Source organism: Marmota flaviventris, chromosome 4 (genome assembly GCF_047511675.1).
Source record: "Marmota flaviventris isolate mMarFla1 chromosome 4, mMarFla1.hap1, whole genome shotgun sequence".
NCBI lineage: Eukaryota > Metazoa > Chordata > Mammalia > Rodentia > Sciuridae > Marmota > Marmota flaviventris.
Genome location: NC_092501.1, coordinates 83630773 through 83658105, shown reverse-complemented (window position 1 = coordinate 83658105; position 27333 = coordinate 83630773). Strand labels below are relative to the sequence as shown.

At 39.7% G+C, this 27333-nt stretch overlaps 1 protein-coding gene across 2 annotated transcripts in view; it reads left to right on the top strand.

The window, feature by feature from the left end:
* The window catches only part of Atp8a2 (ATPase phospholipid transporting 8A2), a 619499-nt gene that overhangs the window by 460900 nt on the left and 131266 nt on the right, over positions 1-27333 (top strand). For both annotated transcript variants that reach the window (XM_071610764.1, XM_027941579.2), the window contains 4 exons: positions 2123-2201; positions 19099-19160; positions 19680-19736; positions 21441-21548. In XM_071610764.1, coding sequence (XP_071466865.1) covers positions 2123-2201; positions 19099-19160; positions 19680-19736; positions 21441-21548 — 306 coding nt within the window. The remainder of the gene's footprint in view (positions 1-2122; positions 2202-19098; positions 19161-19679; positions 19737-21440; positions 21549-27333) is intronic.

Sequence of the window (27333 nt, the reverse complement as noted above, 5' to 3'; positions counted from 1 at the left end):
GCCCTGGAGTGAGGCTGACTGGGACCTTGCCTAGACATTGCTGGGGTTTTCATTTTAAAGAAAATACTTATTTAGCTAGAATGACTGGATACAAACACCTGGATCAAGTCAGTCATGAATTTTTGTTTGTAACTTTTGTATTCTGTTTGTTTTCTTCAGACTGTAGAAAAAGAAAGGATCTAGGCACAAGTTGAATATCCCTTAAAATACCCCTGAAATTCTTGGGATCAGAAGTGTTTTCAACTTTGGATTTTTGTATTGTGGAATATTTGTATGTACATAGTGACATATCTTAAGGATGAGATCCAGGTCTAAGTGAACAATTCACTCATGTTTTATATATACCTTATATACATAAACTGACAGTAATTTTATACAGTATTTTTAATAATTTTGGGCATGAAAACTGTTTCAGGGTGTGGAATTTTACACTGTGGCATCACATCAGGGCTCAAAAAGTTTTAGATTCAAGAACATTTTGAATTTTCGATTTTTGGATTAGGGATGCTTGGCCTATGTAGATATATCCTCAGAAGACCCAAGCAGGATCTGGCTTGGGTATGATAGGGACCAAAAAATCTTGTATGTCAAGGAGAGCCTGTTGCAGAGCCTGCAATCACACCAAGAGTGGGAGAGTGATTGAATGCTGCATGCCCAAAGGGAAGGCATGTACCTCACCTGGAGGAGGCAGGATGTGAGCACAGCTGCGTGGCCCCAGGTCTGTGCAGGACGGGATTAGGAAGCTGAAACAGCAGTCACTTGCCCAATTCCGTTGCAATACTGAGTACTGGCTGTGGTTGCAATCTGCACAGGTGGCACTGGGTCCTTGGTAGAAGGACTTGGTGAGCTCATTCTCCAAGCTCGGTAGTAGAACTGCCTCAAGAGGCCCTTCTTCTGAGCCAGATGTTACTCATAGTTGGCCTTCACAGCTGCTTATGCTTAGGCCAGTTTAACAGGCATAGCCAAGGCTGGAAAAAAATTAAATGGGATCCTATTAATTATACTGTCTTCCATACTCAGAGAGACTTGGGTGACTAATTTTATCAGTCTTTGTTTACTATGATTCTATTTATGGGAAAATAAGACCTATTTTCTCTGCATTTCTTACATAAATCAAATGTGTTTTTGATAGAGTTTGAATTAAAAAGCCTTTTAAGATGGGAAATAAATAGGGAATGAACCCACCTCCAAAATAGTGATACCGAGTATGCCCTGAGACATTTGCAGTCACTTTGCTTTGGAGTTTTTTATTTGTTTGTTTGGTTCCTTGATTTGGTTTTGCTTTGGGTTTTAGTTTTGGTTTTGTTTGGTAGAGAGGTCAGGCAAAAAGTGAAAACAAATATGAATATTTAAAATGGGGAGGTATTTTTATATAACAATATTTTTCTTTATTTTTCTGTTGTCCCACCACTACTTAGGATCAAACTATATGAGAGTTCCCAGAACAACTTTAGACCTTTAAATACATTTAATCTGACTCTAATTGTTCCACCATCTCAGTAGTTAAGAATGAGACTTAAGGAGTTAGGAGTATAGCTCTATGGTGAAGCACCAGCACCAAAGTCTGAATAGCATTAATGAAACTAGTTTAGAATAAACTTCCTGTTCCCTCAAATAAAACAGAATTTTTTTTAATGTGCATGTATTAGCCAAACCCAAAACTGAAAGAAAAAATTAAATGGCAAGGATTTTAAGCAGAAAAACAAGAGAGTGGCATGTGAGAATTTACATGTAAAATGCTTTTTAATGGTTTCAAAAAGGAAAGATTTGATCTCTTATTAGCAATTTTGACCTAATACCCTTTTTCCAGATGTTCCTAAAATGTTTGTCTTAAGATGCTAAAGAAAACTCACTGCAACTCACTTTTCAAATGTGGATGGATTGTGTATTGGTCTGTATATAGGTGGATATATCCTTAGGTCTTCTTAGTAAAATAGTATTATGTGGAGAGAGTTCAGTCATTTGCATGTTAATATGAGGAAATAGCTGTTTGGGGGGGCTTTTTAAAATTTGAGACTAGTGTCCTCCTCCTGGAGCCTTCACAGCCCGATGTTTGTTGAGAGCTGCACACAGAGGTAGAGAGTTCCGTCCACTCTGACTGTCTTGGTTTGTTTTTCTGCAGGTTTTCTGGGGTCACTGCATCAACGCCTTGGTCCACTCCCTCATCCTCTTCTGGTTTCCCATGAAAGCGCTGGAGCATGGTAACAGCTTTATGATTCAACTGTCAGCAAGTAGCTTTGCACCCCGTCTGCTGCCGGCATGTTCATGACTTTCTCCCTAGTTTTACACAATGAGATCACAAGAACACATTAGAGGAAAAAAAAAAAAAAAAAAAAAAAAAAAAAAAAAATATATATATATATATATATATATAATTTATATTTATAAAATATATAATTTTAAAATATATTTAAATTATATAATTTTTAAAATATATGTATATATACAAATATATATATACATATATGTGTGTATATATATATATTTGAACAATAACTCTTACCAAGTAGAATTCTAACTTAAGAGGTTTTATCAGGTCAACTTTGAGACTCCATTTTTTTCTAATTGACTGGATGATTTAAATACTAGGAATTCTAAACTCAGTTTGTAATAACTATTTGAGTCTGGCCTTGAAGAAGAATGCTATACTATCATGAAATCTCTTGCCCATGTGTTTGAAATTCTGTTAATTTCTTGAGCTTTCATTTTTCAAGCTTCTTATACCTCTGTACAGAATCACTCAAATCTTGTAAGAGTTTAGTCTTATTCCTACACCTTATGAAGCTATACTTTGAGAATGAATTCTCCAGATGGGTTTTAGTTCTTTGCCACAGCTAGAAGAGGATGAGTGAGAACTCTGACAGCCTCCCGGTTTATTCATACTTCTTAATGCCTCCAAAATGTGGCCTCCACGTCAGGAGGTGGACTCTGAGTCTCAGAAAATGAAAATGTATCATAAGAACACTGCTCTCTCATCCCTCTCAAATAATAATAATCCTCCTGGGAAAAATTACTCCAAACCTTGACTAGACAAGGCCTTTGATTGTTCAAAGAAGCAAAGAATATAAAGTTTCCAAGCGTCTTTGTTGCTGTGTCAGTGTGTTTTATGCTTCAAACAGAAATGATTCATCTTCACTGATATTCTTTAACCTATTAAATTCGGACAGAGAAAATGCATGCACAGAAATTTATTATGCCCTCTGACCTGTTCTTTCAATTTCATCAGAACTCCTTTTCTGTCCAGGGACCTTCAGTCTTTAGATCAGTAAATAGAATTTTCTGCTTCTAGACCTTCCCCGCAAAAGAACATCTTAGTGAATTCAATGTCTTTTACTTCTCAGGCTTTTCTGGGCTTCATCTTTACTCAGTGTTTTAAAATGGTTTTAGCAGTAAGGGTTTGCCAGTAGAAGAACATTAGGTATGATTTTGTTCCCAAAGCTGTGACATTTTGATGGTAGAAGTAGAAGCAGCCATTGTCATGCCACGATGGACCAGTGAACATTTTAGCAATTGTCCTTTTGTACCTGATCCCAGACTCATAGGAAGAGAGAGCAGATAGTATGGACTGGCCTCAGTGCTATCTCCAGACCCTTTGTTCTGAACTGGACACTGGAACTGTTTCCAAAAGTTTTTTTGCCTTTGGACTGTAAACCATTTTTATAAGACATTTATGGCCTGCTTTGACAGGAATTAATGTGGCTGCTCTACAGTAGGGAGAGTGGCTCTCTATTCCTGGAGTGAGGATCACGTGCTTGTAGCTGATGGTGGGATTGCTAGAGTTTCCCCAGATCCATTATGGAAATCCATTCACTCACCCAATGTGGTCTATGTTTAAAAGGCAGTAGACTCCTAGCAGTTGCCGATGTAACTAACAGAAATCATCAAGTGAATTTTAAGTTAGGTCCTGCCTCCCTTAACTATTTCTCCCAAATCTTTCTTTTGGCCTAACAGCCACACAAGAGAATTTTTTTCTGTTTTAATTATTGTTACCATCATCATCATCAATGTCACTATTTTATTGTATTTACTGATCCTTCAGCATAGGGTTTTCTTTTAGCTGTGCTTTAAACAACATGTAAATAAAAATGTTTAAGGTGAAATAAACTAAAAGTATTAAGTTCATTGGCGTAGAACTAATGGCATTGTTCTTGCCATTAGTTGACCCTCTCTGACAAATTGAATGAATATTTTAGAATTAATTTCTACCTTCCCTATATTAGTACAGAATAAAAGCATTACATTACTACTTACAGACCATGTTCATTCATGTAATATTTATGTCTAAAACACTGCAGTGGATTTCAAGGTGGTCGGTGAATGTATCAGTGTTGGTCTTATTAGTTTGTAGTCTGGTAAAGGAGATTAGATTTGCACATTGCTAGTACAATAGCTATCTCAAGGAAAATGCAGATGAAGTGTGATTAGATACCAGAAGGTTGGGAGATGCCTTTCATTTGGGATTTTTAATAGCTTCTTAGAGGAGGAAACATCTAGGTTTAGCTGTGAAGTCTACATGGGATTTAGATGTGTAGGACTGGCAGGAAGAGTCAAACTAGGAAAATGGACTGAATGTTTTCCTCTCCCACTAAATCTTACAGTGAAATCTCACCTCCAAGGTGATGGTATTAGGCGGTGAGGCCTTTGGGGGTGATTAGGTCAAGAGGGTGGCACCCACTGAATGGGATTAGTTCCCTTATATATTAATGCTCCAAGAGTCACTTTACACTTGAGCTAATGAGAACACAGCAAGAAGGTGCCCTCTAAAATGAATAGGCCCCCACCTCATACAGAGAAATTGCCAGTACCTTGATCTTGGACTTTCCAACCTCCAGAACTATGAGAAATAATTTTCTATTGGTTATAAGCTACCAGTCTATGGTATTTTGTTATAGCAACCTGAACAGACTAAGACAACGCCTCTCCACATTTCCCTACCCTTGTGGCAACTGTAAATCAAAACACGTCTGTATGCATTTCCACCATCCCCTGTGTGGTGGGTGGGAGCTATGGATGACTACAGCATAAAGGGGGAAGAGGATGGTAACTGCAGAGTTACATGATGGGATTTGAAGTTACATGAAGGGTAAGAGTGCTCTGTAAAGAAAAATATAGAATTTGTAAGATCATGGGTTGTTGAGAATTATGGCAGTGGAGTGGGGTGTGAGTTGGTGGTGGAAATCAAGGAAGAATGCAAGTTTGAGAGGATGATTGGATTACTTGTTTATGTGTGCTGATTTACTGTCCTGAATACAAGTGAGTTCTTATTACACTCTTAATTGCCATTTAGAAAGCTGTATCCACTCTCCTCCCAAGAGGCATAGGATAGGAACATGGCACCAATTTGAGGCAAATGGGGATAATTTTCAAAGAAGAAGGATCCTGGTGCAACACAAGAGCACCTCTGGGCCTCCCTCCACTGCCCCAGTGGTTTCTGAAGCCATCCCTTTCCCACCTGTTCACACCCACAACCATGAAGGAGGTATGCTCAACCCGGGGCCGAGTCCCTGGTCTAGCTCCACATCATCATGTGATATTAGGCGTATTTTGTCACAAAGACAGTGAGTTTTACTGTAAGATTCTCTGTCCACCATGAATGGAGAGAGGCTTAGGTACCAATCAGTGCTGTTCACTTTGTTCAAGGTCATATGGTTATCACTAAGAAATAAATATTCTTGGGAAGGTATACCCGGTTTTTCTCTCCCTAGAATGCTTCCAAGAATTTTTCCTTCACTTATTTTTGCATGGTTTGGGATAGACTTTTCAAAGCACTGTTTTGCTAATGGAGTTTGTGATGATTCATTTCAAGTTTCAAAATAAATTTTTCCACTCCAGCAGTTCAGTAAATCAGATTTCTCCCAACCATCACAACCTTATGCTCAAGCCACGGGCTGCCTGCAGCCCCATCCCCTTCTGTCTAAAAAGTGGCGCTAGGTGAAGACCATGCATATCACCTTCACAGACCCCCAAATTCATCAGGGGCCTTAGTGCCAGGCCACTCTTGGATTTTCCATTGGAATTTCCAGTCTGCATAGTTGAGCAACCTTCCTTGAAGTGGAATGTGGTTATTGGCAAAAGAACGTAAAATCAATTTTGATTTGAAAAAGAAATTTTCACATTTTTCCTGATGAAATTTGCAAGGGAGGTGATGGAAAAGAGAATGCACTTACCGGCTTTTAAAAAAAACTGATTCTGATTGATTCCTTAAAGTTCACAAATCCCTTGCATTTTAAGAAAGTGTGTCACATGGATATTTATATGTTGGCTTAATTACTAATTAAGCAACAGCATCTTTCAGCATTTTTAGAGAAGGCAATTTTATACTTTTTAATAAATGGGCTGCTGTAAGATCAGATGTGTCTTAAATAATAAAAAAGTAATAGTGCACATGTCTAAAATAAAACTCAGCATACCTCTTTGCCCATGGCATTGTTCAGTCATATTAGCTTAAAAGTATGTGTGACCTATACATTGTTGTGTAAACTTGGGTGTTTTGTATCTCCTTGATCCTGATGACTTGAATTGTTGCAATTCAGTTAAATTGGGGCAAGAACATAAAAAGTGTACATAACAGATGAATTCCCTGCCCTCATGGAACTTACACCTAGAGAAGGCAGACTTGAACAAGAAGTGTTACCAAAGGGTCCTTTGTATCCCAAGGAAACTTGAACTGAGCTGGACTTTAAGGACTGCTTCTTAGAGGATGTGGTAACAGATGAGTAGGAGGGAGTGAGAAAAAAGTAAACAGGAAGGTGCCTCAGCCTTGGGAATAGTGCAGGGGGGAGTGGCTCTGGGTAAAGGAAGGCACACGTGGGTGGGGGTTGAGGATAGGACTGTGAAACAAATTGCCTTGAGATGATGAGGATGGAAGCAGAAATGTCAGACTTCTCTGGACCTTTGAGAATATTGAGCCTTTCAGAGTGTAAGTGTAAGGGATGCCATGGACAGGTTTAGCAGGGAGCCATAGGATCTGATTTATTTTGACATAACTATACTGGCAAGGATATACTGGATATATATACTGGAATAAATATACTGGAGTCCATTTGGTTGGCCATTGCACAATCTTGTGTAGTAATAAATGTAGCAGAGAGGAGTAGGTGGATTGGAGGTAGAACTGGAAAGATCCAGAATTGCCCTAGTTAATGTTTTCCATCTCTACCAGATTATACTATGTCTTAAACCTGCAGGAAAATGTGCTATTGCAGCCACAAAGGCCAACAAAATACTAAGTCGGGTTCCTGAAGCAATGCACTGACATTTGTTCCCCTGTAAAAGTCACTGCCAATACTGTGTGCAGTTTAGAAAAGGTCTAAAATGAATGAAAAATTGAGAGGCAGACATTTGAGTGTTTAATGGGACAGAAAAGGGGAGCAGTAAGTCACTGTAGCCTCTGACATCTGGGAACACCTGCTGAGAGAACAGGGTGGGTGGAGGGTTATAAAATCCTGAGGCATGTAAATGCAATAAATGGAACTAAGAACTAGAAAGAATATTCTAGAAGTCTTAGATTTACACAAAGTACAACTTTTAAATCTAAGTAGCTTATTCATTTACTAACCCAGTCATAACACATTTAAAATATAACTAGGTTTCCAAATTGAAATGCAAATTTTTTTTTTCTCCATTTGAACTGCCACAGTAAAGCCCCAATGTCAGAGCCTACCTTTGTACATAATGTCAGTATTCCACCTCACACATCCAGAAATAGAAATGGGTTGGAAGGGCCTTTGTTTTCATTCAGCTGAATATTTCTTATGTTTCAGTATCTCTCAATAAACTTTCTGTTACATGTACAAACACATGGGTTTGGTGTAATAGTGTTAGGAACATGAACCAGAGTTCCCAGATATGACCCTTGTAGATTTAGCAAAAAGTAGAACTGGAGTATATTAGCTACCATGGGAATAGCTACTGCAACAACAATCCCCAAATCTCAGGGACTTGGCCCAGTGAGGGGTTCTCACCCATGTCACTCTCCAGTGGAGGAATGCATTATTTACAGGCATACTGACTACATTTTTCTGTATTCTTTGTGCTCTGGCATTTGGGGCCTAGATTCAGGAGAAACTTTTTCTCCCAGAGCTAACTGTTTCTTAAAATGACAAATGACTCCCCTGGAAGCATGTCTTTGATTACATAAACCAGCCTGAGATTGAGCCTAGTGCCTCTGCATGCAAAGCAAGTAGTTTCTCTGAATAACCAACTTGAACTATATTTTAGTACTTTATTTTTAACTCTTTTTTTTTTAATTTAGTGACAGAGTCTCACTAAATTATGGAAACTGGCCTCAAACTTGTGATCCTTCTGATTCAGCTTCCCAAGTAACTCATATTGCAGGTGTGCACCACTGCACCTGGCCAGCCATCTTTTTTATCAAACTCTAACATAGCATATCTATATTCCTCTGTCATAAATCACCTCAGGATCAATGTGCCACAACTAGAAACCATTCCTATGGCTGAGAGCCTGCTGAAATTATTTAGGTAACTAATCCTAAACGTATTCAGTGTGCCTCCCCTTCCCCAACCATTCCTTTCATCAAGAACCCCAGTAAAGGTTCTGGTCTATGCCTAGTCCTCCCTCCTCCTGCCTCCTAACCAGACTGAGGTTGGAGATTTCCTACATGGTCCTGCATGGCATATCTGGCCTCCTGTTTCTAGTCATATGGAAGTTTTAAAATTTGCCTTTTTCTCTCTGAAGGTTTAATAATTATAGTTTATCAAATGGACAACAGGAAAGAGAACATGCACATTTTATTTTGTGCCTAAGCTTGGGAGACACACACACACACACTCACATATATTCAGTATAGAACTCAAAGAGGTGCAAGATGACTGAACCTCACTTGGAGTTTAGCAGGGGGCTGGGGGCTCTTCATAGGAAGCCAGATCTTTGCTAGGCAGATAGTAGGATATCATGTAAAAAAGCATTGTCTGCATCTGCTGGTCACTAATATAAATTTAAATTTCTTTTTACACAATGGCTTCTCAGAGCCATTCCCGTGTTTATAGAGGTCTTTAGTTTCTCTGAATAGCCAACTTGTAATATAGTGAAAAAATGTATTTAGGGTGGGATATTTTACTCTCCCACAGAGCAATCTGTGATCATGAATGTCTTCCTTCATGACAGTTGTTTCTCTGTCCTCATGTCCTAGCACACCTGGCTAAAAAACAACCTGGTCCCGTTTTATACAACATTCTCTACTTAGTGACTGGCCCCTGATTTCACCCTCAACTTCAACACTGGAAAGGGAGAGAGAAGAAAGGTCACTTATGCTGATCTGTCTCTGGCAGGAAGGGAGCCATCACTTTGCTCACATCTGATTGGCAAGAACTAGTCACGGGACCCCACCCAGGTGTAGGAGACTGGGGAGTATCGAGTAGCCATTGACCCAGGAGTAAGAAACATGTTTGTGGTCTCACTAGGTGACTGGCATTGGCAACTAAGTATGTTTTCCCTCATTTTCACTTCCTTTTTAAACTCTATTTTTAGTAAACAAAAGTGAAAAAAAGAGATTGATATTTGAGTTTCACATCCTTAACTTCATCCAGCTGAAATGGCAATAAAGAGGAGAAAATCCAGCAAAGGCTTATATAACCAGGAACTTAACCCAACACTGGTCTTGAATGTAATTGTAATCGCTAACACTTGTGTAAACCCTCCATTTTATGAGCACTCTCCAAGATTTTATGCCACTCTTTACAAAGAAAGGAAAAGAAATATTCTCTTCATGAATACATAGTGTTGGGAGAAGAAATAATAGTGTTAATTAGAGTACAGACATGTAAACAGGTTAAGTTCTAAAAGTTTATTTTTAAATGAAATAATAACTGAAACTTGGACTACGTCTTCACCTTTGATGTACGTCTAGCAGAGGGTAGTTGGTTCTGTACCTCCTCTGAGCCTCTGCTGTCGTAAGAGACCCATAGAGGTAGGGGAACAGGGGCCCTGTTAGTATTCTGGAATCTGAGCTGCTCTGAAATTGTACAGCTGAAAGTTTCTTGAAGCAAAAGGATGAGGGAGGGAAGCAGAATCTTGGCATCTGATCCCTGACCAAAACGTCTTGGCAAAAGCTTTGATGTCAAAGGGAATCGTGCCACATCCTCCTGAATTCTCCCTACTGCGTCCCGTGGCACCAAGATGCCTGCCGTTGTCAACTCAGCTGTCGCCTGATTCTTACTCCATCAAAACTGCACATATGAATTCCCTCCATCTGTTTTTGTGATTATTAGACCTTGTCTTTTCTGACCATACAGAACTGTGTTAGAACTTTGTCTTTACATTTTGTCTTTTGTCAGAGCCATTCCTGAATGTGTTTTGTGGTTTTGCTGGGCAATGATGTAATGGTTTTAATGAGCATTTAATTGAAATGGCATCTTTATCAAATGTCATCAACCTAGGCCTTTGGTATATCCTGAAATAAGTTCCTTGATCGTTCTGTTTAGAAAATGAGACATAACTTTTCTTACAAATTGTGGTTTTTCCCACAAGTATTTTCAAAGCAGTTTTTGCATGCAACATTTTGGGGGCTGTTCCTACTAATGTGGAGGGCCTGTGTGGTTTTTGTCCCAATTGTTCACAACTGTCTGTTTTAGTGACTGTGTTTCCAGACCTCATTTGTCTAATCCTACATTATGTCGGTCCCCAAATTCAACCAAAAATTGCAAATAATTTAAGTCTGGAAGAACAGATTCAACCATTACCTTGGGTCAGTGCGTCCTGAAGTTGCAAGACCCTGTTTGTCTCTAGGAGAATCTTCTGCTCTTCAGGACAGTGTTTTCACCTTTCTCGTTTTTTCATGTATGTAATAGGCACCGTTGCACTGCTAGATTTCATCACGTGTAATCCTAAAATATTCTAAATGTGGACTCTGGATTTTATCAAGCCAAGTAGATGGGGAATTGGTCCTTCTCTCTTTCTTTGCCCCATGGAAATCATCCCCTGGAATTCTGGCATAGGCAATGCCCATCTTCTCAGCTCAGCCTTCCTCTGTAGGTGGATCTGACCCTAGATTTTCAGAATTTGCACTGATCCCAGGCAGGTTCAGTGAAGTGCCAGCTGTTCTGAGGCAGTGAGCAGGTTAATGCTTCTCACCTTTCCCCTGGCTCTTTTAAGCCATTGTGTACTAATGATGGGTTTCTGTTCGGAAGAGCTCAGCTCTGTGCTGGTTAGGACAGGAAAACAAAGGTTGAGTGAGATCACATGGTTCCACGTGCACTTTGGATGGACCTCTTTCATAGGGTCCTTTTCAGAGCCTTCCCTGTCTTGACCCCTGCTGACCTCCCTCTCTGGCCCTTCCCCCACATCGCTAGCTGGCCATTCAGCCCTGTATCCACCTCCCTGCCTGCTCATAGCAGATATCCCTTTTGCCAGAAATATCCTTTACCCTCTCACTGCTCCCACACCCCCAAAGATCCATCTATCCCACCTCCTGCTGCTTTCTCTGGAAAGGTGTCCTTACTATGGTTTACACAGATGGAGGAGAAATGATGTCCTGAAGGCCAACTTGGAGAATCCAACTAGTCACCTAAGTTTGGCAGATTTCCCCCCTTTCCAAGAAAAAAAATCACTTGAGAATTTAAATATCTGACTAAAATAAGGTCAGCAAAATGACAAGGAAGATGTTTTCCTGAGAGGATTGGTAGATTGGAACAGTGCTGTGAAGCCAAGTGGAAAGAAATATTTTGTCAGGAACCTGCATCAGAAATAAACTGGACAATGGAATTAGACTTTTTTGGTCTTGAATTGTCACCAAGCAATTAATCCATTCATCCACCAAAGCTTTCTTAGGACTTCTGTTTCTCAGGAGTAGCTTTTAACAAGGAATGGCATCTACAGGTGTTTGTCTCTAAAATGGTTGAAATATAACTATGCATTCCATGAGGATTTTCCCAAGGAGGTAGGTGTTCAGGGCGACGGCTATGGCTTCCTTAGACGATGCTGTCATTTCAGAGATACTTGGCAAGTCCCTGACTCTCAAGTTGGTTTGGGAGTTTTTTCCTCCAAGGGAGTCAATTATTTCCAGATGGTATTAGTTTTGACTGGGGAAAGAGATACTCTTTCCTAGGCTGAAAACTAAAATGCAGTGTCGAATTATCCCACCAAAATGATGAGCTGAAATATCAAATTTATCCTATCTTCACTAAAAGTTGAATGCTCAGATTACCTCAAGTGTAAACATTTTATTGAATTCCAGTAGCGTTCACTCATGACAGTTTAGAAATGAGTGCCGTGGAAATGCTGGATGCTCCATGGGAAACTGTCCCTCAGTTTTCCTATCTATTTTCTGTTTGTGCTGGATTGCCAGTGTCCTGTCTGTGTCTTCAGGTCCCTTTCTGTGGAGGCGCTAACTCTATAAGTCAGTGCTCAGCTCCAAGATAATCATGGAGTTTGTCCCCTTGTGAAGGCCTCACAGCTTTGTGAGTTCTTAGAGTGAACTCTCTGTGCATATTCCACTTCCTCTTTTTTCTTTCCTCTAATGCAGCGGCTCCCAACCATGGAAGAATTTGTCCCAGGGGACATTTGGCAATATTTGGATATAGTTTAGATTGTCACAGACCAGGGGCATCTAGTGAGTCTCAGAGGCCAGGGATGCTACCAGGCATCCTAACATGCACAGGGTGGCTCCCTGCCCCCACCCCACACCAGAGAATTATCTGGCAAACGCACAGAGATGAGGGGGTAGATCTGAGTGTGGAGTTGTCATTGATGGCGATTGGGAGGTAAGGGTTGGATTTGATTGGTGCATGCAGTAAGCGTGTGTTCAGGTGTCATGCTGAACCCCATTGATTATACAATTAGTACATGTTGATTGGGGACAAAATAAAACGTTAAAGGAAAAAAAATTTTAAAAAGATTTATCTGGCAAATGTTAATAGTGCCAAGGTCAAAAAACTCTTGACTAAGGAAATACTTCACACTAACTAACTCAGAAGAAAGTCTGGTCTCAAGAGGTTCCTGCTGTCCCCTGAATTGTTCCCTGTTTGTGTTTCCTTACATAGTAAGAATTTCTGTCATATGAATCTAATTTTGTGTCCACCTTGGTTCTTCTAGAAATTACCTTCACTTCAGGTGTTGGCCTCCCTCTCTTCCTTTCTTCCCTCTTCAGAAGGATCTCACTAAGTTGCCCAAGCTGTTCTTGAATTCCTGGGCTCAAGCGATCCTCCTGCCTCAGCTTCCCTAGTAGCTGGCTCTACAGGCACACCACCACACCCAGCTAGGTGTTGGTATTTCAAATTAGTGACTCTTGGTCTAATTGTTTTTCTCCTTGAAGTTGTCTCCTTTCATTTTGGGGGGGTCCAGTTTTCTAACTCAGTTAATGAAAACAAACTCTTGTTGACAGCAGTTAGATTCTCATCAAACCGTGTAACCTTGGACATGTTTTTTCACTTCCTTTTGTTGCACTACACTCCTTATATGAAGTTCACAGATCATTATGATATTTTCTCCAGTCCTTGAAGTATTGAAGAAGCAATATATGCAAAGCACTTAGAACTGTACCTGTCATATAGTAAATGCTTGCAGAAAATGTTTTCCAAACAGACTTTTTTACATGTACCACTTTAATGTTCATATATACGCATCTCCACAAAATATGAAACATGCTAAATATGGAACACATTCTAAGCCCTCTATATTAGACAAATGTCTTATATGTTTATTTATTTATTTATTTAGTCCATGATCCTACTAATATTGGAAATGTTGGTATTAAGGGGAAATTCAGGGTTGGAGGTATAGCTTAGTGGTAAAGCACTTGCCTAGCATGCACAAGGCCATGGTTTCTGTTCTCAGTACCACAAAAAAAAAAAAAAAAAGAAGAAGAAGAAGGAAGGGAGGGAGGGAAGAAATTTAAAACAATTTCAATTCATAAGTGCAAACTTTGATTTGCAGCTCAGTCTCCCACCGCTTCTCACTCTCCCATCTGATCAGAGTTCTCTCTAGGCTCCGTAGGGCTTGTGCAGGAAGAGTGTCAAGGCACGCAGATCCTTGTTCTTCTCAGTTACCAGGGCCCCACTCTCCGTTTATGGGCACACAGTGTGGGATTAACGCTAGGAAATATATCCTAAGTCAGATGAAGAGAAGGAGGATCTGAGAGTCTCATGTTCCTGCCACTAAATGCATGGGACTGATTTGGCAGCTAAGAACATCTTGGAATTTCCTATTTGAAAGGAACCTTGGAAATAGTTCAGTCATCATCATTTTTTGCCTCTCTGTTTTATAGTTGAGAATCTTGGGACTTAGAATCTAAAATTTAAAAAAGGAAAAAAATACACTAAATAACAACAGAGCTGGGATAAGAGAGAAGGGCTGAACAGAGTCTTCTAACTCTCATTACTGGGATTGTTTCCACTAACCCCAGTTTCTTCTCTCCACCTCATTTTCCTAAATTTCCTTTTTCTTCTCTTGCAATACAGCCATGCTTCATTGTTAGCTATTCTTCCTGTCATAAACTGGAAATTTTAAACACTTGGTACCAAGTCCTTACATGCTTTTTTTTTTTTAACCATTGCTGCTGTGTTACTACAACTAGAACCAGTGTTCTCCATCTCAAGTTGATGATTCCACTGTTGACCTCAGGGCTCATGCCAAAAATCTGGATATCACCCTTGATTCCTCACATTCTTTTCTACCCTACATCCAAATCATGAGCAAATACTATCATTTATAACTTTACAGTATAACAATTTCTATCATTCCTCGTCACCTTGGACATAGCCACTCCAACCCTGCATTGTCCAGTAGAACTTCCAACCTCAGTGAAAATTAAATGTTTTATACCTGTACCATCTGAACTTCACATGGCTATTGAGTGTTTGAAATGTGGCTAGTATGACTGAGGAACCCAATTTTTTATGATATTTTATTAAGATATAATTTATATCTATGCAAAGAGTATAATTTTCTTGTTTTTTGTTTTTTTAATATTTATTTATTTTTTTAGTTGTAGTTGCATACAATACCTTTTTTATATGTGGTGTTGAGGATCGAACCCAGAGCGTTGCACATGCTAGCCGAGCACTCTACTGCTGAGCCACAACCCCAGCCCCATCTGGTTTTTAATATATTCAGCATTGTGCAACCATCATCTTAATTAGCCACACGTTCATTGCCTCCAAAAGCTGTCATTCTGTATTTTCCCAAACACCTCCAGCTCACTGGTTTGCATTCTGTCTCTGAAGGTATGCCTGTTCTGGAATTCTATATGAATAGAATCATATAACATATGGCCTTTTGTATTTGGCTTCTTTCACATAGCATAAGTTTTTCAAGACTTCTCCATGTTGTAGCATGTGTCAGTACTTCATTATTTTTTATTGTTTAATAACATTCTATTGTACTGATACACCATTCACCAATTGATGGACATTTATTTGCTCATCCACTGGTTGATGGACATTTGGGTTATGAATAGGCCCTTGTGAATAATGAATAATGCTTTTCATTATTTTGGGCTGTGATGAGTAATTATGAATAATACTGCTATGGACACTCGTGTTCAAGTTTTTGTGTGTTTCATTTATATGTTTTCTTACTTCCTGGCTATGTACCTAGGACTAGAATTACTGGATCATGTATTAAATATGCATCATTTTTTGATGGGGCCAATTGATTTTTATTGCCATTAAATTCCACGTTAAAAGATGCATGTGCATTAAGTTTCGTATTTTAAAAGAGGTAGAGGTAGATGCATCTTGGACCTGTCTGAAGTCTTCATTTTTGAAGGTAAAAAAACACATATTCTAAGCAAAATTGTAATATGCATCATCGTTTGAGGAATTGCCCTTCAGTTTTCCAAAGTGTCTGCACAATTTTGATTTCCCACCTGCAGCATATGGATGATTTAATTTCTCCACCCCCTCACCAACCCTTGTTACTGTCTTTTATGTGACAGACATCTGGGTAGGTGTTAAGTGATATTTCATTGTTGTTTTAATTCTGTTTCCTTGATGCCTAATGATGTTGAGCTTCTCTTCATGCATTTACTAGCCATTTGTAGACCTTCTTTGCAAAAATGTCTATTCAGGTCCTTTGCCCATTTTTAAATTGAGCTGATTTTTCTTTTGTCTCTTTATTGTTGAGTTATAAGAGTTCTTTCTATATCTTGGATATAAGTTCCTTATCAGATGAATAATTTGTAAATATTTTCTTCCATGCTTCCAGTTTTTCCACTTTCTTGCTGGTACCATTTGAAGCATGGAAGTTTCTAATTTTGATCAAGTCTGTTTCATCTACTGTTTACTTTTGTCACAGTGCTTTTGATGTCACGTCTTAGAAATCACAGCCAAATCTGAGGCCAGATTTTCTGCTTTGTTTTATCCTAAGAGTTGTGTAGTTTGGTTCTATGATCCATTTTTTGTTTATTTTCTACCATGATTTTTAAAATATATATACTGGACTTTGCTGTTTCAAGTGTACAATTCAGAGGCATTAATTACATTGAGCATGTTGTGCAACATCATCAAACTGTAACTGTCCTCATTAAGCAATAACTCCTCATTCTCCCCCTCCTCTCTGGCCCTTGGGAGGAACTGATTTTTTAATTGTATTTTATTTGAATGAGTTTAAAGGTAAATGACTAAATGCAGCTAGTAGCTACCATATAGGACTGCTCTAACGTCCTCTCCTGGATGGATGGCTACCATTGTTGCCGGCTGGCACTGTGTTTATTATCCCATTCTCAGTCACCATGCTCTATTGTTCTATAAAAACTGCATCATTCCCTTAAGAGCCTAGCTCACACCTCTGTATTCCCAGCTCAGAATCCTCCTCTGAGCTGGGAATGGTGACCTGTCACCATTTACACAGAAGCCCAGACACTTCACCATGCCTGTGTTGATCTGTTCCTCAGCCTGATTATACTCTTTTTCCTTCTTTCAGTGTCTCTTGCCAGACTGGTCTCCATTTTGGTCTCTGAGCTCATCAAGGGCTGTCTGTGTTCAGACTCTTAGCAATTTCTCTTCTGTCTGCCTGGAACTCCCTTCTCTCAAAAGTCATTAACTCCCTCCTTCATGCCATTCTTGATGGTCATTTAACTTCCTTACAGCATTTTAATCTGCTTGGATGTTACCTCCCAATCTAAAATAGCCTCCCCCATCACTCTGTGTTCTATTACTCTGCCTTATGTTTCCTCATAGCACTTATTACACACAATAGTGTATTGTGTATCTATTTGTTTATCTATTTATGCCCTGTCTCCTTCATTATAATGTGAGCTCCATGAAGACAAGGACCTTCTCTCCCCAATTAGACTTAAAGTAAAAATTTGTTGAGAACATAAAATAATAAGGTTACTATTTTCAAAACTATAATCTCTGTTAGAATCAAAGAAATGATCCTCTGCCTAACCTCAAGTGTTTCGTTATTGAGGTATACCTTTAAAAGTATTTATTGCACTTTAGCCCTGTGTGGTGGCAAGCTCCTATAATCACAACACACCAGAGGCTGAGGTAGGACAATCCCTGGATCCAGGAGGTTGAGACCAGCCTGGGCAACATAGTGAGAACCTGACTCAACAAACAAACAAAATGTTTTGCACTTATTATTAAAATAATCTTAGAGCCAGTTACTGAAAAGCAAACCCCCACAGTTTTGAATAACTATTTGCAGATACGGGTTGAGTGTCCCTTATCTGAAATGCTTTGGACCAGAAGGGTTTCAGATTTGAGATTTTTTCAGATTTGGGGATCTTTGCTCAGAATTTACTTAGTTGAGCATCCCCAATACAAAATCTAAAATTTTGTATCCGGATTTTGGAGCACTTCAGATTAATGATGTTCAACTTATACATTGTTTGTTGTCTTCCTGAGATTAGTTTAGGCTCTCCTTCACTTTTTCAATTATTTCTGCTCCTCCTGTTCTGACGAAGTCTTATGTAAGCTTTCCTTCTTGCATTACCATGTCTCTCCTAAGCTTTGAGGTGGTTCCTTTTGTGGCTGCATCTCTCTCTGCTCTCCCAGTGCAATTCTTTTCCTTCCCCATAGGAACTTCTCCATTTAGGACTGTACTTCATGCAACCCCAATGCCACGCTAGTGGTTAACCTTCCCCTGTCCACATCAGGAGAAAGCATGTGCCCTAGAGCTGGATTCAGGGACCCACCATTTCCAGATGCCACCATGACTCAACTTGATGATTACACTGTTTTAAGAAAGGAAACAGATCTCGATTCCTTAACAAGGGTAGGATTTTTCATCAAGCAGATAATTAAATCAGCAAGCCCAAATAACATATGGATAGCAGCTACTGGATTGGAAATTTGAACACAAAACCCTGACCGTATACCTGACCACAAATCTGAATTTGAGTATAAGGGAGAATAAAAGGAGGTTTGTAGCGATATCCAAGGGAACCATTTCTGATCTTAAAATAGGCTTTTACTTCTCAGCATAAGAACCAATACTTCTCAGGACAGGGCTATCTTAGCTGACATGAATTAGACAATTCTAAGAGAGTTCTGACTTAGCAGTTGTTATATTCCTGGTAATAGCCATCAGAAAGGGAGGGAAGGGAAAGGAAGGGAAGAATGTATAAACTGGAAACATCTCTCACTTGTAATCCTCACAAATGCTAGACTCCAGTTCGTGTAGCTGCAAATGAGGACAGGAGCAATGGATATTCCCCCAGAATAGAGTTCAGTCATTACAGATTAATTTTGTATCTGTGTGGCTATCTTCTTTCATTGATGCACAATTCCAATTTAGCAAAACTTAACAATAAATAGTAAATGAAAACTTGAAAAATTTCCACCGCTGGAAAAATAGCCATGATAGATAGATCAACATGTTCTTATTTCTGTCCTTTAAAAAAATAATAAGCTGGGCAAAGAGAGATTGTAATCTTCATACAAATGTAAATTTTCATGCAGATCAAGACTTGTTTGTTTTGTTGGAAACGTGATTTTGTTTGCTTCATTTGGAGAGAATACAATATAAAAAATGGAGTCACAAAAAGAAAGAGCAGTAGAATCACAGAAGATTCAATTTTGAAATGCCCTCACATTTTGAGAGACGTTTCTAAAAATTCCATTTTTATATTGTGGATAAAATAGATTGCCATCTCAGATCTCAGAAGTTAATAGCAGCTTCTTTATTTTTCAGATACTCCATTCAGCAATGGTCATGCCACAGACTATTTATTTGTTGGAAATATTGTTTACACGGTAAGTTCTTCTCTTTTTATTGAGCCACTCCTAAAGGGCCCATATGTGGGGTATACTTATCTAATCCCTTAGGTAAGGCTTTTCTTATTGTCATATTTCAAATGTTTACATATTATAGATTCCTTAAGGTCAGAGGGGTTGAGAAATGCTTACATTATTGTTTAGCAGAGAGTATACTGAGTCGAAGTGTCTGGAGAAGTGATGAGCAGGATTCCCCATTCTTCAAAAGACCTTTTACATCTTTAAAAGCAAAGAGTACTAAGGAAGATGGTTTCTCCCAAATCCTCTAAGAAAGGACAGAGCAGTTATTTGTGGGAAGACACTGAGATGAGCACTTTCCTTGAAATAAAACTGTCTGCTCATTTCCTAAAGACATCCCCTAGCAACTTAGCTACCAAGATGGTAACTTCAAAATATGGTGGGTTAGAGGAACTGACTCTGGAGGGGAGATCTGGGATTTCTCCTAGAAAGTAAAAAGTAGTGTCCTTCATTTTTCCTAACTCCTCTTTCTTTTCACAGTACGTTGTGGTTACGGTTTGTCTGAAAGCTGGTTTGGAGACTACAGCTTGGACTAAAGTGAGTCCTCTCTGGAATTGCTCCTCCCCCTGAAGTATAGATAATCTTCATACTATGATTTCCTTTTAAGCATTGGGATAATTAATATCTAGCTATATTAAGTTTTGCATGTAAAAATTGTGGTTTGATCTTTTTCAGGGCAAATTTTCAATCCAGTGTTTCCTGGTGCCTCATTTGCTAATATAGCTCAAAGCTATCATTAGTCACCTTATTTCAAATGTATATGCTGGCTCACTGGAAACACATACATGCACAGAAAACACAAAAGAGAGAAAAATGAAACTTTACATATTTTCATATAATTTTACTACCAAGAGATAATCATGGGTAACATTTTATTCTGTGACCCTCCATACATTCTTCTGTCTGTGTGTTTTGAAATAGGATGTATTGTAGAACATAGAATTTTGTGATCTTTCTTAAAAATATATTAGGAACATTTTTATTCCTTAAAATATACTCCTACAAAAATCATTGTTCATGATTAAAGAAAATGACATTTCTATAGATATCCCATCTTTATTTAATCAGTTCCCTATTTTAGGTACTTTGGTTATTTCTAAGGTTTGGGGGTTATAACCAGTTTTTCATGTTTGTCACCCCTGGAGGGTCATGGCTAGCTGCAGCTTAAATAGACTCACCTGATGCTTTGCTAAGAAGGTGGGATGGGGTGGGTGGGAGATCAGTGTGGAGTCAGGGAATCTGTTAACACCTATTCCAGGGAGGGGATGGTGACAGCCTGGAATGTTGGAGCAGAAGGTAGTAAGTCGTGGGTAGATTCTGGAAGTACTTGTTTTAAGGGGAAAAAAAAAACAAAACAAAACCTTGCTGATGGATTGAATTGTGAGGTATAGAAGAAGAGGTCAAGGACCATAAGAGTACAAAGGAGACAAAAATAACCAACTCAGTAGATGCTTAAGGAGGTATTAAACTGTAATAGCCAGTTGATCTTGTAGAAACAAAGAGCAGAATAGTAGTTACCAGAGCCTGGGAAGAGTGGAGAGGGAAGGAGAGGAAGGAAAGAGAATGGTCAACAGGACAGGAATGCAGTTAAATAGGAGGAGTGATTTCTAAGTTCTACAGCAAGCAGTAATTGTGGTTAAAAAACAAAGATATATATTTCGAAACAAAAGATTTTGACTGTTCCCAACACAAAATAATGATAAGTATTTGAGGTGATGGTTATGCCATTTACCCTCATCTGATCACACACATTATATACATGTACTATAATATTACAATATACTCATAAACATGTTCAATTATTAATGTCAATTTAAAACTTAAAAATTTAAAAGAGGTAATATCATTTCAGGTGTCAAAAAAATCTCTTTTGCAAATGAATAGATCAAAGTCTCCTAATGATAAATAAAAACCTCTTGTTCATTTGTCTGTTCCACCATTCTCTCACTAGATTAATACCATCCCAAGGTGCAGCAGATACTTGAAATGAACTGAGCAAAGCCTGCTGTAACTAGGGGATGTCTCAGAGGATGGTCAGCTGTGACAGAAAAACACTTTGATCTTCAGGATAGCCACTAGTTAATTAAATTCATTGTTAAAAATTCTGAGACAAGGGAATAGAGTCCTCACAGTCTTTCCATCAGGAAAGGTGGCTTGGAGGGGGGAATTCTGCAGCAGGTGGGGTTGGGGTGGATCACCTGGCCAACAGAGGGACCATCTGAGCATCTTTCTCCTTTGCAGTTCAGTCACCTGGCTGTGTGGGGAAGCATGGTGATGTGGCTGTTGTTTTTTGTCGTCTACTCAACCATCTGGCCCACCATCCCCATTGCTCCAGACATGAGAGGGCAGGTCAGTACTATGAGCTATGAGTGTGCCTCCTATCTTACGTCAGCAGTGTTTTTATATATGTATGTGTGAGCAAGCGGTGTCTTGTGACAGTGAACTTCAGGAAGACCGTTGTTACCTGCTCCCATCAAAACTTATCAGAAGCACCAAATCAAGGCACCTGGGAGAGGATGTCCAGTCCACAGAACCAACATTTGAAATTATAAGTGATGAAATTTTAAGTCATCTGACTTGCCCCCCTGTTCACATTTCCATAATAAATTATGTGTTCATTACATAGTACTTTATGTCTATGGTTTGTAGCCCTTGGAAAAACCAGAGCTGTTTTGAGTTGTTCATAATCCAATGATTATTATCATAAGTTTAATGTTAACAACAGGATTAGCTGCTTAATTGGTAATTGGTCACCTGTGAAAGATAAATCTCTCTCCTAACCAGACTTTTAATGAGCCAGAATTTCTCATTTATCTCTTTGAACTAGGGAGGCTGAGATAGACAACTTATATTTGTTTGAATGGTTTTGAATTTTCTTTTGTATTATCTTTGTCCAGTATCTGAGATAGACCTGCCAACAGGGACAACTGGATCACAGAATCCCACAGTACTTACTGGGTGTGAAGAGGAAAGAGTTTAGCAATTCTTTGATACAAGATTCCTTAATTTACAGGCAAAGCTATGCAAGCCCAGGTCTCCCAGACCCACTCCACCATCTCCTCCTTGGGGTTGTCTTCAGCTAGTGCTACCCTTAGACCTCAACAAGGGACTATCCAAGTCCTGAGCTTTAGGAGACTTCTGGAGCAGGCCTCCATGGTTGGGTGTGTGCCTCTTTGTGGAGTTAAAAGCCATAGTGTGCAGAGCCAGCCCCCTCTTCAGGTCCATTCTCTGGGCTCCAGGACTCTGAGTTTCCTTCATGAATAGCCAGAAGACCACTGCCAAGCTCTCTGCCTGTGCCTCTCCCCAGATCCAGGCACTATGAGCATCAGTCAGTAATGAGATGGTCACTGTTTCTGGCTCAATCTCAAGCACTGGACAACTGTTGGCAAGGGATGTGCAATGAGTCAACCAGATATTTGCATCGGTCTATCCACACCTGGGTTTGCAGGAGCATGTTCATTCTGCTGTGGGACAACATCAAGAACTGTAGGTCAGGGGCTTCCATTTTGTTTTAGCCTCCAGAATACCTACTTTAGAGGAAGATTTGGATGCTACTTCTGCCTTACAGTAGATATGAACAAAAATGCCTGGGTCTACCAAAGTCTAGATACATGTTCTATTGATGTCTAAGATAGCCCAGGTGGCATTGCTTGCCTTTTTACTTGGTAAATCAACTAATAACCCATGGTTTCTGGTATCTCCATGAGTGTGGGAGGCAAGCAAGCTGGCCCTGTCCTGCAGGAGCAGGCTGCACATCCTCAGATGCATTTTTGCTTTCTGTAAGGAAGAGGACAAATGCAGCACTCTTTCACTCCTTTTCCAATTCCAAGCGGTAGAGGAAATTGCAGGGCATTGATTGAATGAACCCACAAGATTATTGTGAAGCAGAATGAGAATTTCCCAACAAAGATAGTTTGTTCACTTAAAGACATCAACTCTATTGCAAGGCATTGTGATTTGTCCCCCACAAAACAAACCCAGAAAAGAATCCAGTACTCATCATTTGGTAAGTCATGGAAACTTAGAATATCTGCTTTGTGTTCTCTCCTCCTGGGTAAGGGCGTGTCTACTCTGATTTCATTTGAAGAATTTTACAGAACAAAAGATGGGACTGTAGTGGATTGTTACAGACAGGCTTCTAAATTAGAGAAGAGTGACAGCTGACAGGATAAGATCAGTTGTGTGTGACTGGCGGGCAAAGCCATTCCTTTGAAAGCCCCTCTGTGTCTTCTACAGTGTTGTTCTAGCAAACCCCTCTGTGTACAATTGCTTCATGTCTCCAATTCCTATGTGCATGAATTAGGCTGGTTGTTGACTGGCTTCCATCAATCAGTTGACGAGCAAACTGCCCAGGGGCCAGGATTATCATGCAGCCATGTAAGGTGTCCACATTCTTACTGAACAAGTCACATGAACTTGCCAGTCTGGGTGGTTCCAAGGCTCAGCTTAAGGATGACATTTACATACACTCATGTGCTACATAATGACATTTCCACCAAAAACAGACCCTGTACTTTCATGGGTGATTCCACATGATTATATGACCTCGTGATATTATAGCCGTCTTAGTTTGTGTAAGTGCCTTCCATGATGTTCCAGTAATGGGGAAATTGACTACCAATGCATTTCTCAGAATGTATTTCCATCATTAAATGTCTTTGTGGACTTTCCAGTAACAATTTAGAGAGCTGTTCTATCATCCAAGAGCAAAGGAGTGATCTTATTATATTTCACTTTTGTTTAAAAACCCTTTTCCCCCCATTTAAACCATGAAATTTTTACCTTTTTGTGGGTTGATTGGTTGGCTTCAACGGGAAGCAAATGATGCTGTTTTGAGACAGACATACCTGGATGAGACTAAGGTTTCCATTAACATTGGACGAGAGGATAATTAGTTTCCATCATTTAAAGAGCTGTTTATCATCTGTAGTCTTCCTCCAGGGTGAGTGGAAAAATGGTGTCAGAAAACTATATATGACTTCCATGTCCTGACTGAATTTAGTATTTTTACCTTCTGTCTGCCACTCTATTTTGATTCAACAGCTTACTGATTCTTTGAAAAATGCAATAACTGTTAAACATTTTATAACTTTTTTGAAGAATTGCTTGAGTGGAGAGTGGCTAAAAGTAGTCTCAGGAAGGCTTCATGCCATTCTAGAAGGAATTGAATGGTGTTATAAAGCAAGCAAGCAACTGGCCTCTGGTTCATAAAAGGAATTAGCTGCTTTGGGAGAACTATATGGCCAAGCCATATCCATTCCTTGGGTTCTAGGTTGGTGAATGCTTAGAGTGAAGGGTATTCTTGGGCAAAGACTGCTTTTAAAAAATTACTATGTTAATAATGATTTTAGTGATTTTTTACAAGCCATTTTTTATTTGACTATGCAATGGGGTTTTAGCAAATGAAAGTGGTTCTTTGAAGCTCTAGAATTAAAAAGTATCTAAAGGCAAATGGCATTTTGTACCCAAGAGCCCCAGAGAGACTTGACACAAAAACATTCTGTCTATTCATAACATCTTCAACCTTGAAAAGATGCATTGTGTTCTGCCAGAGCTTCCTAAACTAATGTGATTAAATATTTCTTTGTCTAGTCCATTATATTTGGAGTTTTTCTCACATGGGGGAGAGTGCAGGTTTTCCCTTGAGGGCAAAGGAAAGGAAGGGCTGTAGAATTAAATATTTGTTCTCCACTCTCAAAGAGTTTCTATCTGCCCCAAGGCACCTCATGATATGGTATGTAAAGCCCCACCAGACAAAGAGCCAGGAAGTCCCAGTGGAAGTTTTTGAAATCAAAGAAGTCATGTGCACATTTCCTCTCCTAAAAATGTGCAGCATTTATGGGATTTTTAAGGGACACCCTGTTTTCCGTTTTTCTAAGCCCAGGCTTAGAGCTACAGTAAGTTAAAAACTCAGGTTATGTCCATCTTGGTTAATATAAAGGTCGTCAGCTATGGAAAAGAGAAGATGATGCTTTTCAATAGGGGACCATGTGGGTTTCTTTCCCCCAGGAGCATAACCATGCCCATGGGTTTCTCCTTAAGGGTATAAAATGTCTCAAAATGGAAAACAATAATGTGGTTGTTGGTGTATAGCTTTGAAATGGACAGATGAGGAGGACTGGATGGAAAACCAGATCAGGAAATGTGTGTGTGTGTGTGTGTGTGTATTTTTTTTTTTTTCATGCATTTCCCAGGGTTTCTGACTTCAGGAGTGTCTGAGGGGGTCCATCTGACTTGACCTCTGCTCTCAAAGGTCAGGAGGCCTGGCTTATGCCCCAGCCAGAGCCACACAGCCTTGGGCAATCGCTTAACCTGTGCTAATTTCCTAATCAACAAAGTCAGGATAAGATCACCCACCCTAATTACCTTAAAGAATTGCAAAGAAGATATCAAGAGATATCCCCTGGGAAGTGGGAAGTTGGAAAACTTTCATGTTCTTCTTTTTCTTGGGATGATGAATGCTTTTTGAACCTTTATATATAGGAATATATTGCTATGATTTAAACTCCCAATTTTCAGGGGCCAAAGAATTTTAACATTTTGAAAGTTCAAGATAAAATGTTTCTCAGTAAGGTCAATTGATCACCTATATTGTAATCACCTGGGCTGCTTGTTAAAATGAAATCTCCGCCTCCCCCCCAAAAAAGTGCATGCAATTCATATTCTCTCTCTCTCTCTCTCTCATACACACACTCATACCTTTGCCCCCCCACACACACACATATGTAGAATTAGATAGACTCTCTGGGCATGAAGCCCCAGCGCCTGAATTTTAATATATTTCTAGGTAATTCTTTAAATTTTGAGAACCACTGCTTTAAATATCTGTTATTCCATTACAACATTTTAGCTTATGCTGGATGTGATAGGAGGAAATGGTCCACTGAAAATATCCAAGGCTGATTGCATTCTCTGGGTTGGGGTTAGTGTAAGACATAGCCTGGTAGTGCCAGCGTAAGGCAGCTAGCTGTCTAAAGAGGGAATTACACCAAAGACATTACGTAGCTCACCATGGAAAAATACTCCTCACCCACTCTTGTGCCTTTCCTTTAAAGATTTTTTCATTGCTAGTAAAAGAGGAGGGGAGACTTTCACTTCAAAGCTTACAAACTGCTAACTATATCTTCTGTGCCAAGTTCCAGGCCCAGCCAGTTTCTGGAATATGACATGCTTCATTTTTTTTTTTTTATCCTAAATACAGGAATGAGTTTACTTTTGAGCTTTATATACACACTTGTAGATACACAGTGCAAATTCCAGTGGACTAAAAGTGAACAGGGAGGAATTGCAATGGGTTGCCAGTTTGCCATCCCCGAATCCAAGTGATTCAGGATTCTCCTTCCCTGAGAAATTGGGTCCCCTGGATTTCTCAGTCAATCTGTTTGCAGATCTGGGAATGTCCACATGAAACATGAACAGTGACACAGTGACGTTTGTTTCTAAGTGGCATGCATACTAGGAGGTCAGCTGAGGAGTAATTAAAAGAGCCATGTAGAAAACCCCTTTGCTCAGCTGCAGTTCTAGAATGTCTCCACAGGACAGGGGCATAAGGATTGGGTGAGGACTTGTCCTCAGGCGAATGCCCATAGCAAGGGGCATGGTGGGTTACCTCCAACATCCATCCTCCTTTGTCCTTTCCCAGGAGTGCCCAGTTTGTATCACTTATTGGTTGTGACTTGCTCAAGAGGCCCAGCACATTAGGGGAGCTGTTTCCACCCTGAAGTACAGAGGAGAGCTTATTCCCCTCCACTCAGCTGCGGTGGGTAATTCAGAAGCTTGAAGAGATGCAAGGAGATCATATGCTGGGGGCTTCTGGGATAGAAATGTGTTTGCTTCCAAAAGAAATCCATCAACGAGAAGGCCCTCTCTTCCAAATGGTGTGGCTGTTACCGTGACCCTGCTGTAGTTCAGATCTTGGATATGTCCCCCAAAGGCCCGTATGTTCAAGGCTTGGTCCCCAGCTTGGCACTATTGGGAGGTGGTAAAGCCTTTATGAGGTGGGTCCAGTGAGAGTCTGTAGATCATTGAGGGCAAGGCTTTGAAGAAGATGGTGGGTCCCCAGCCCCTTCCTCCTCCACCTCCTTCTCCTCCTCTCTTTTGCTTCCTGGCAATAAGATGAATGGTTTTGCTCCAC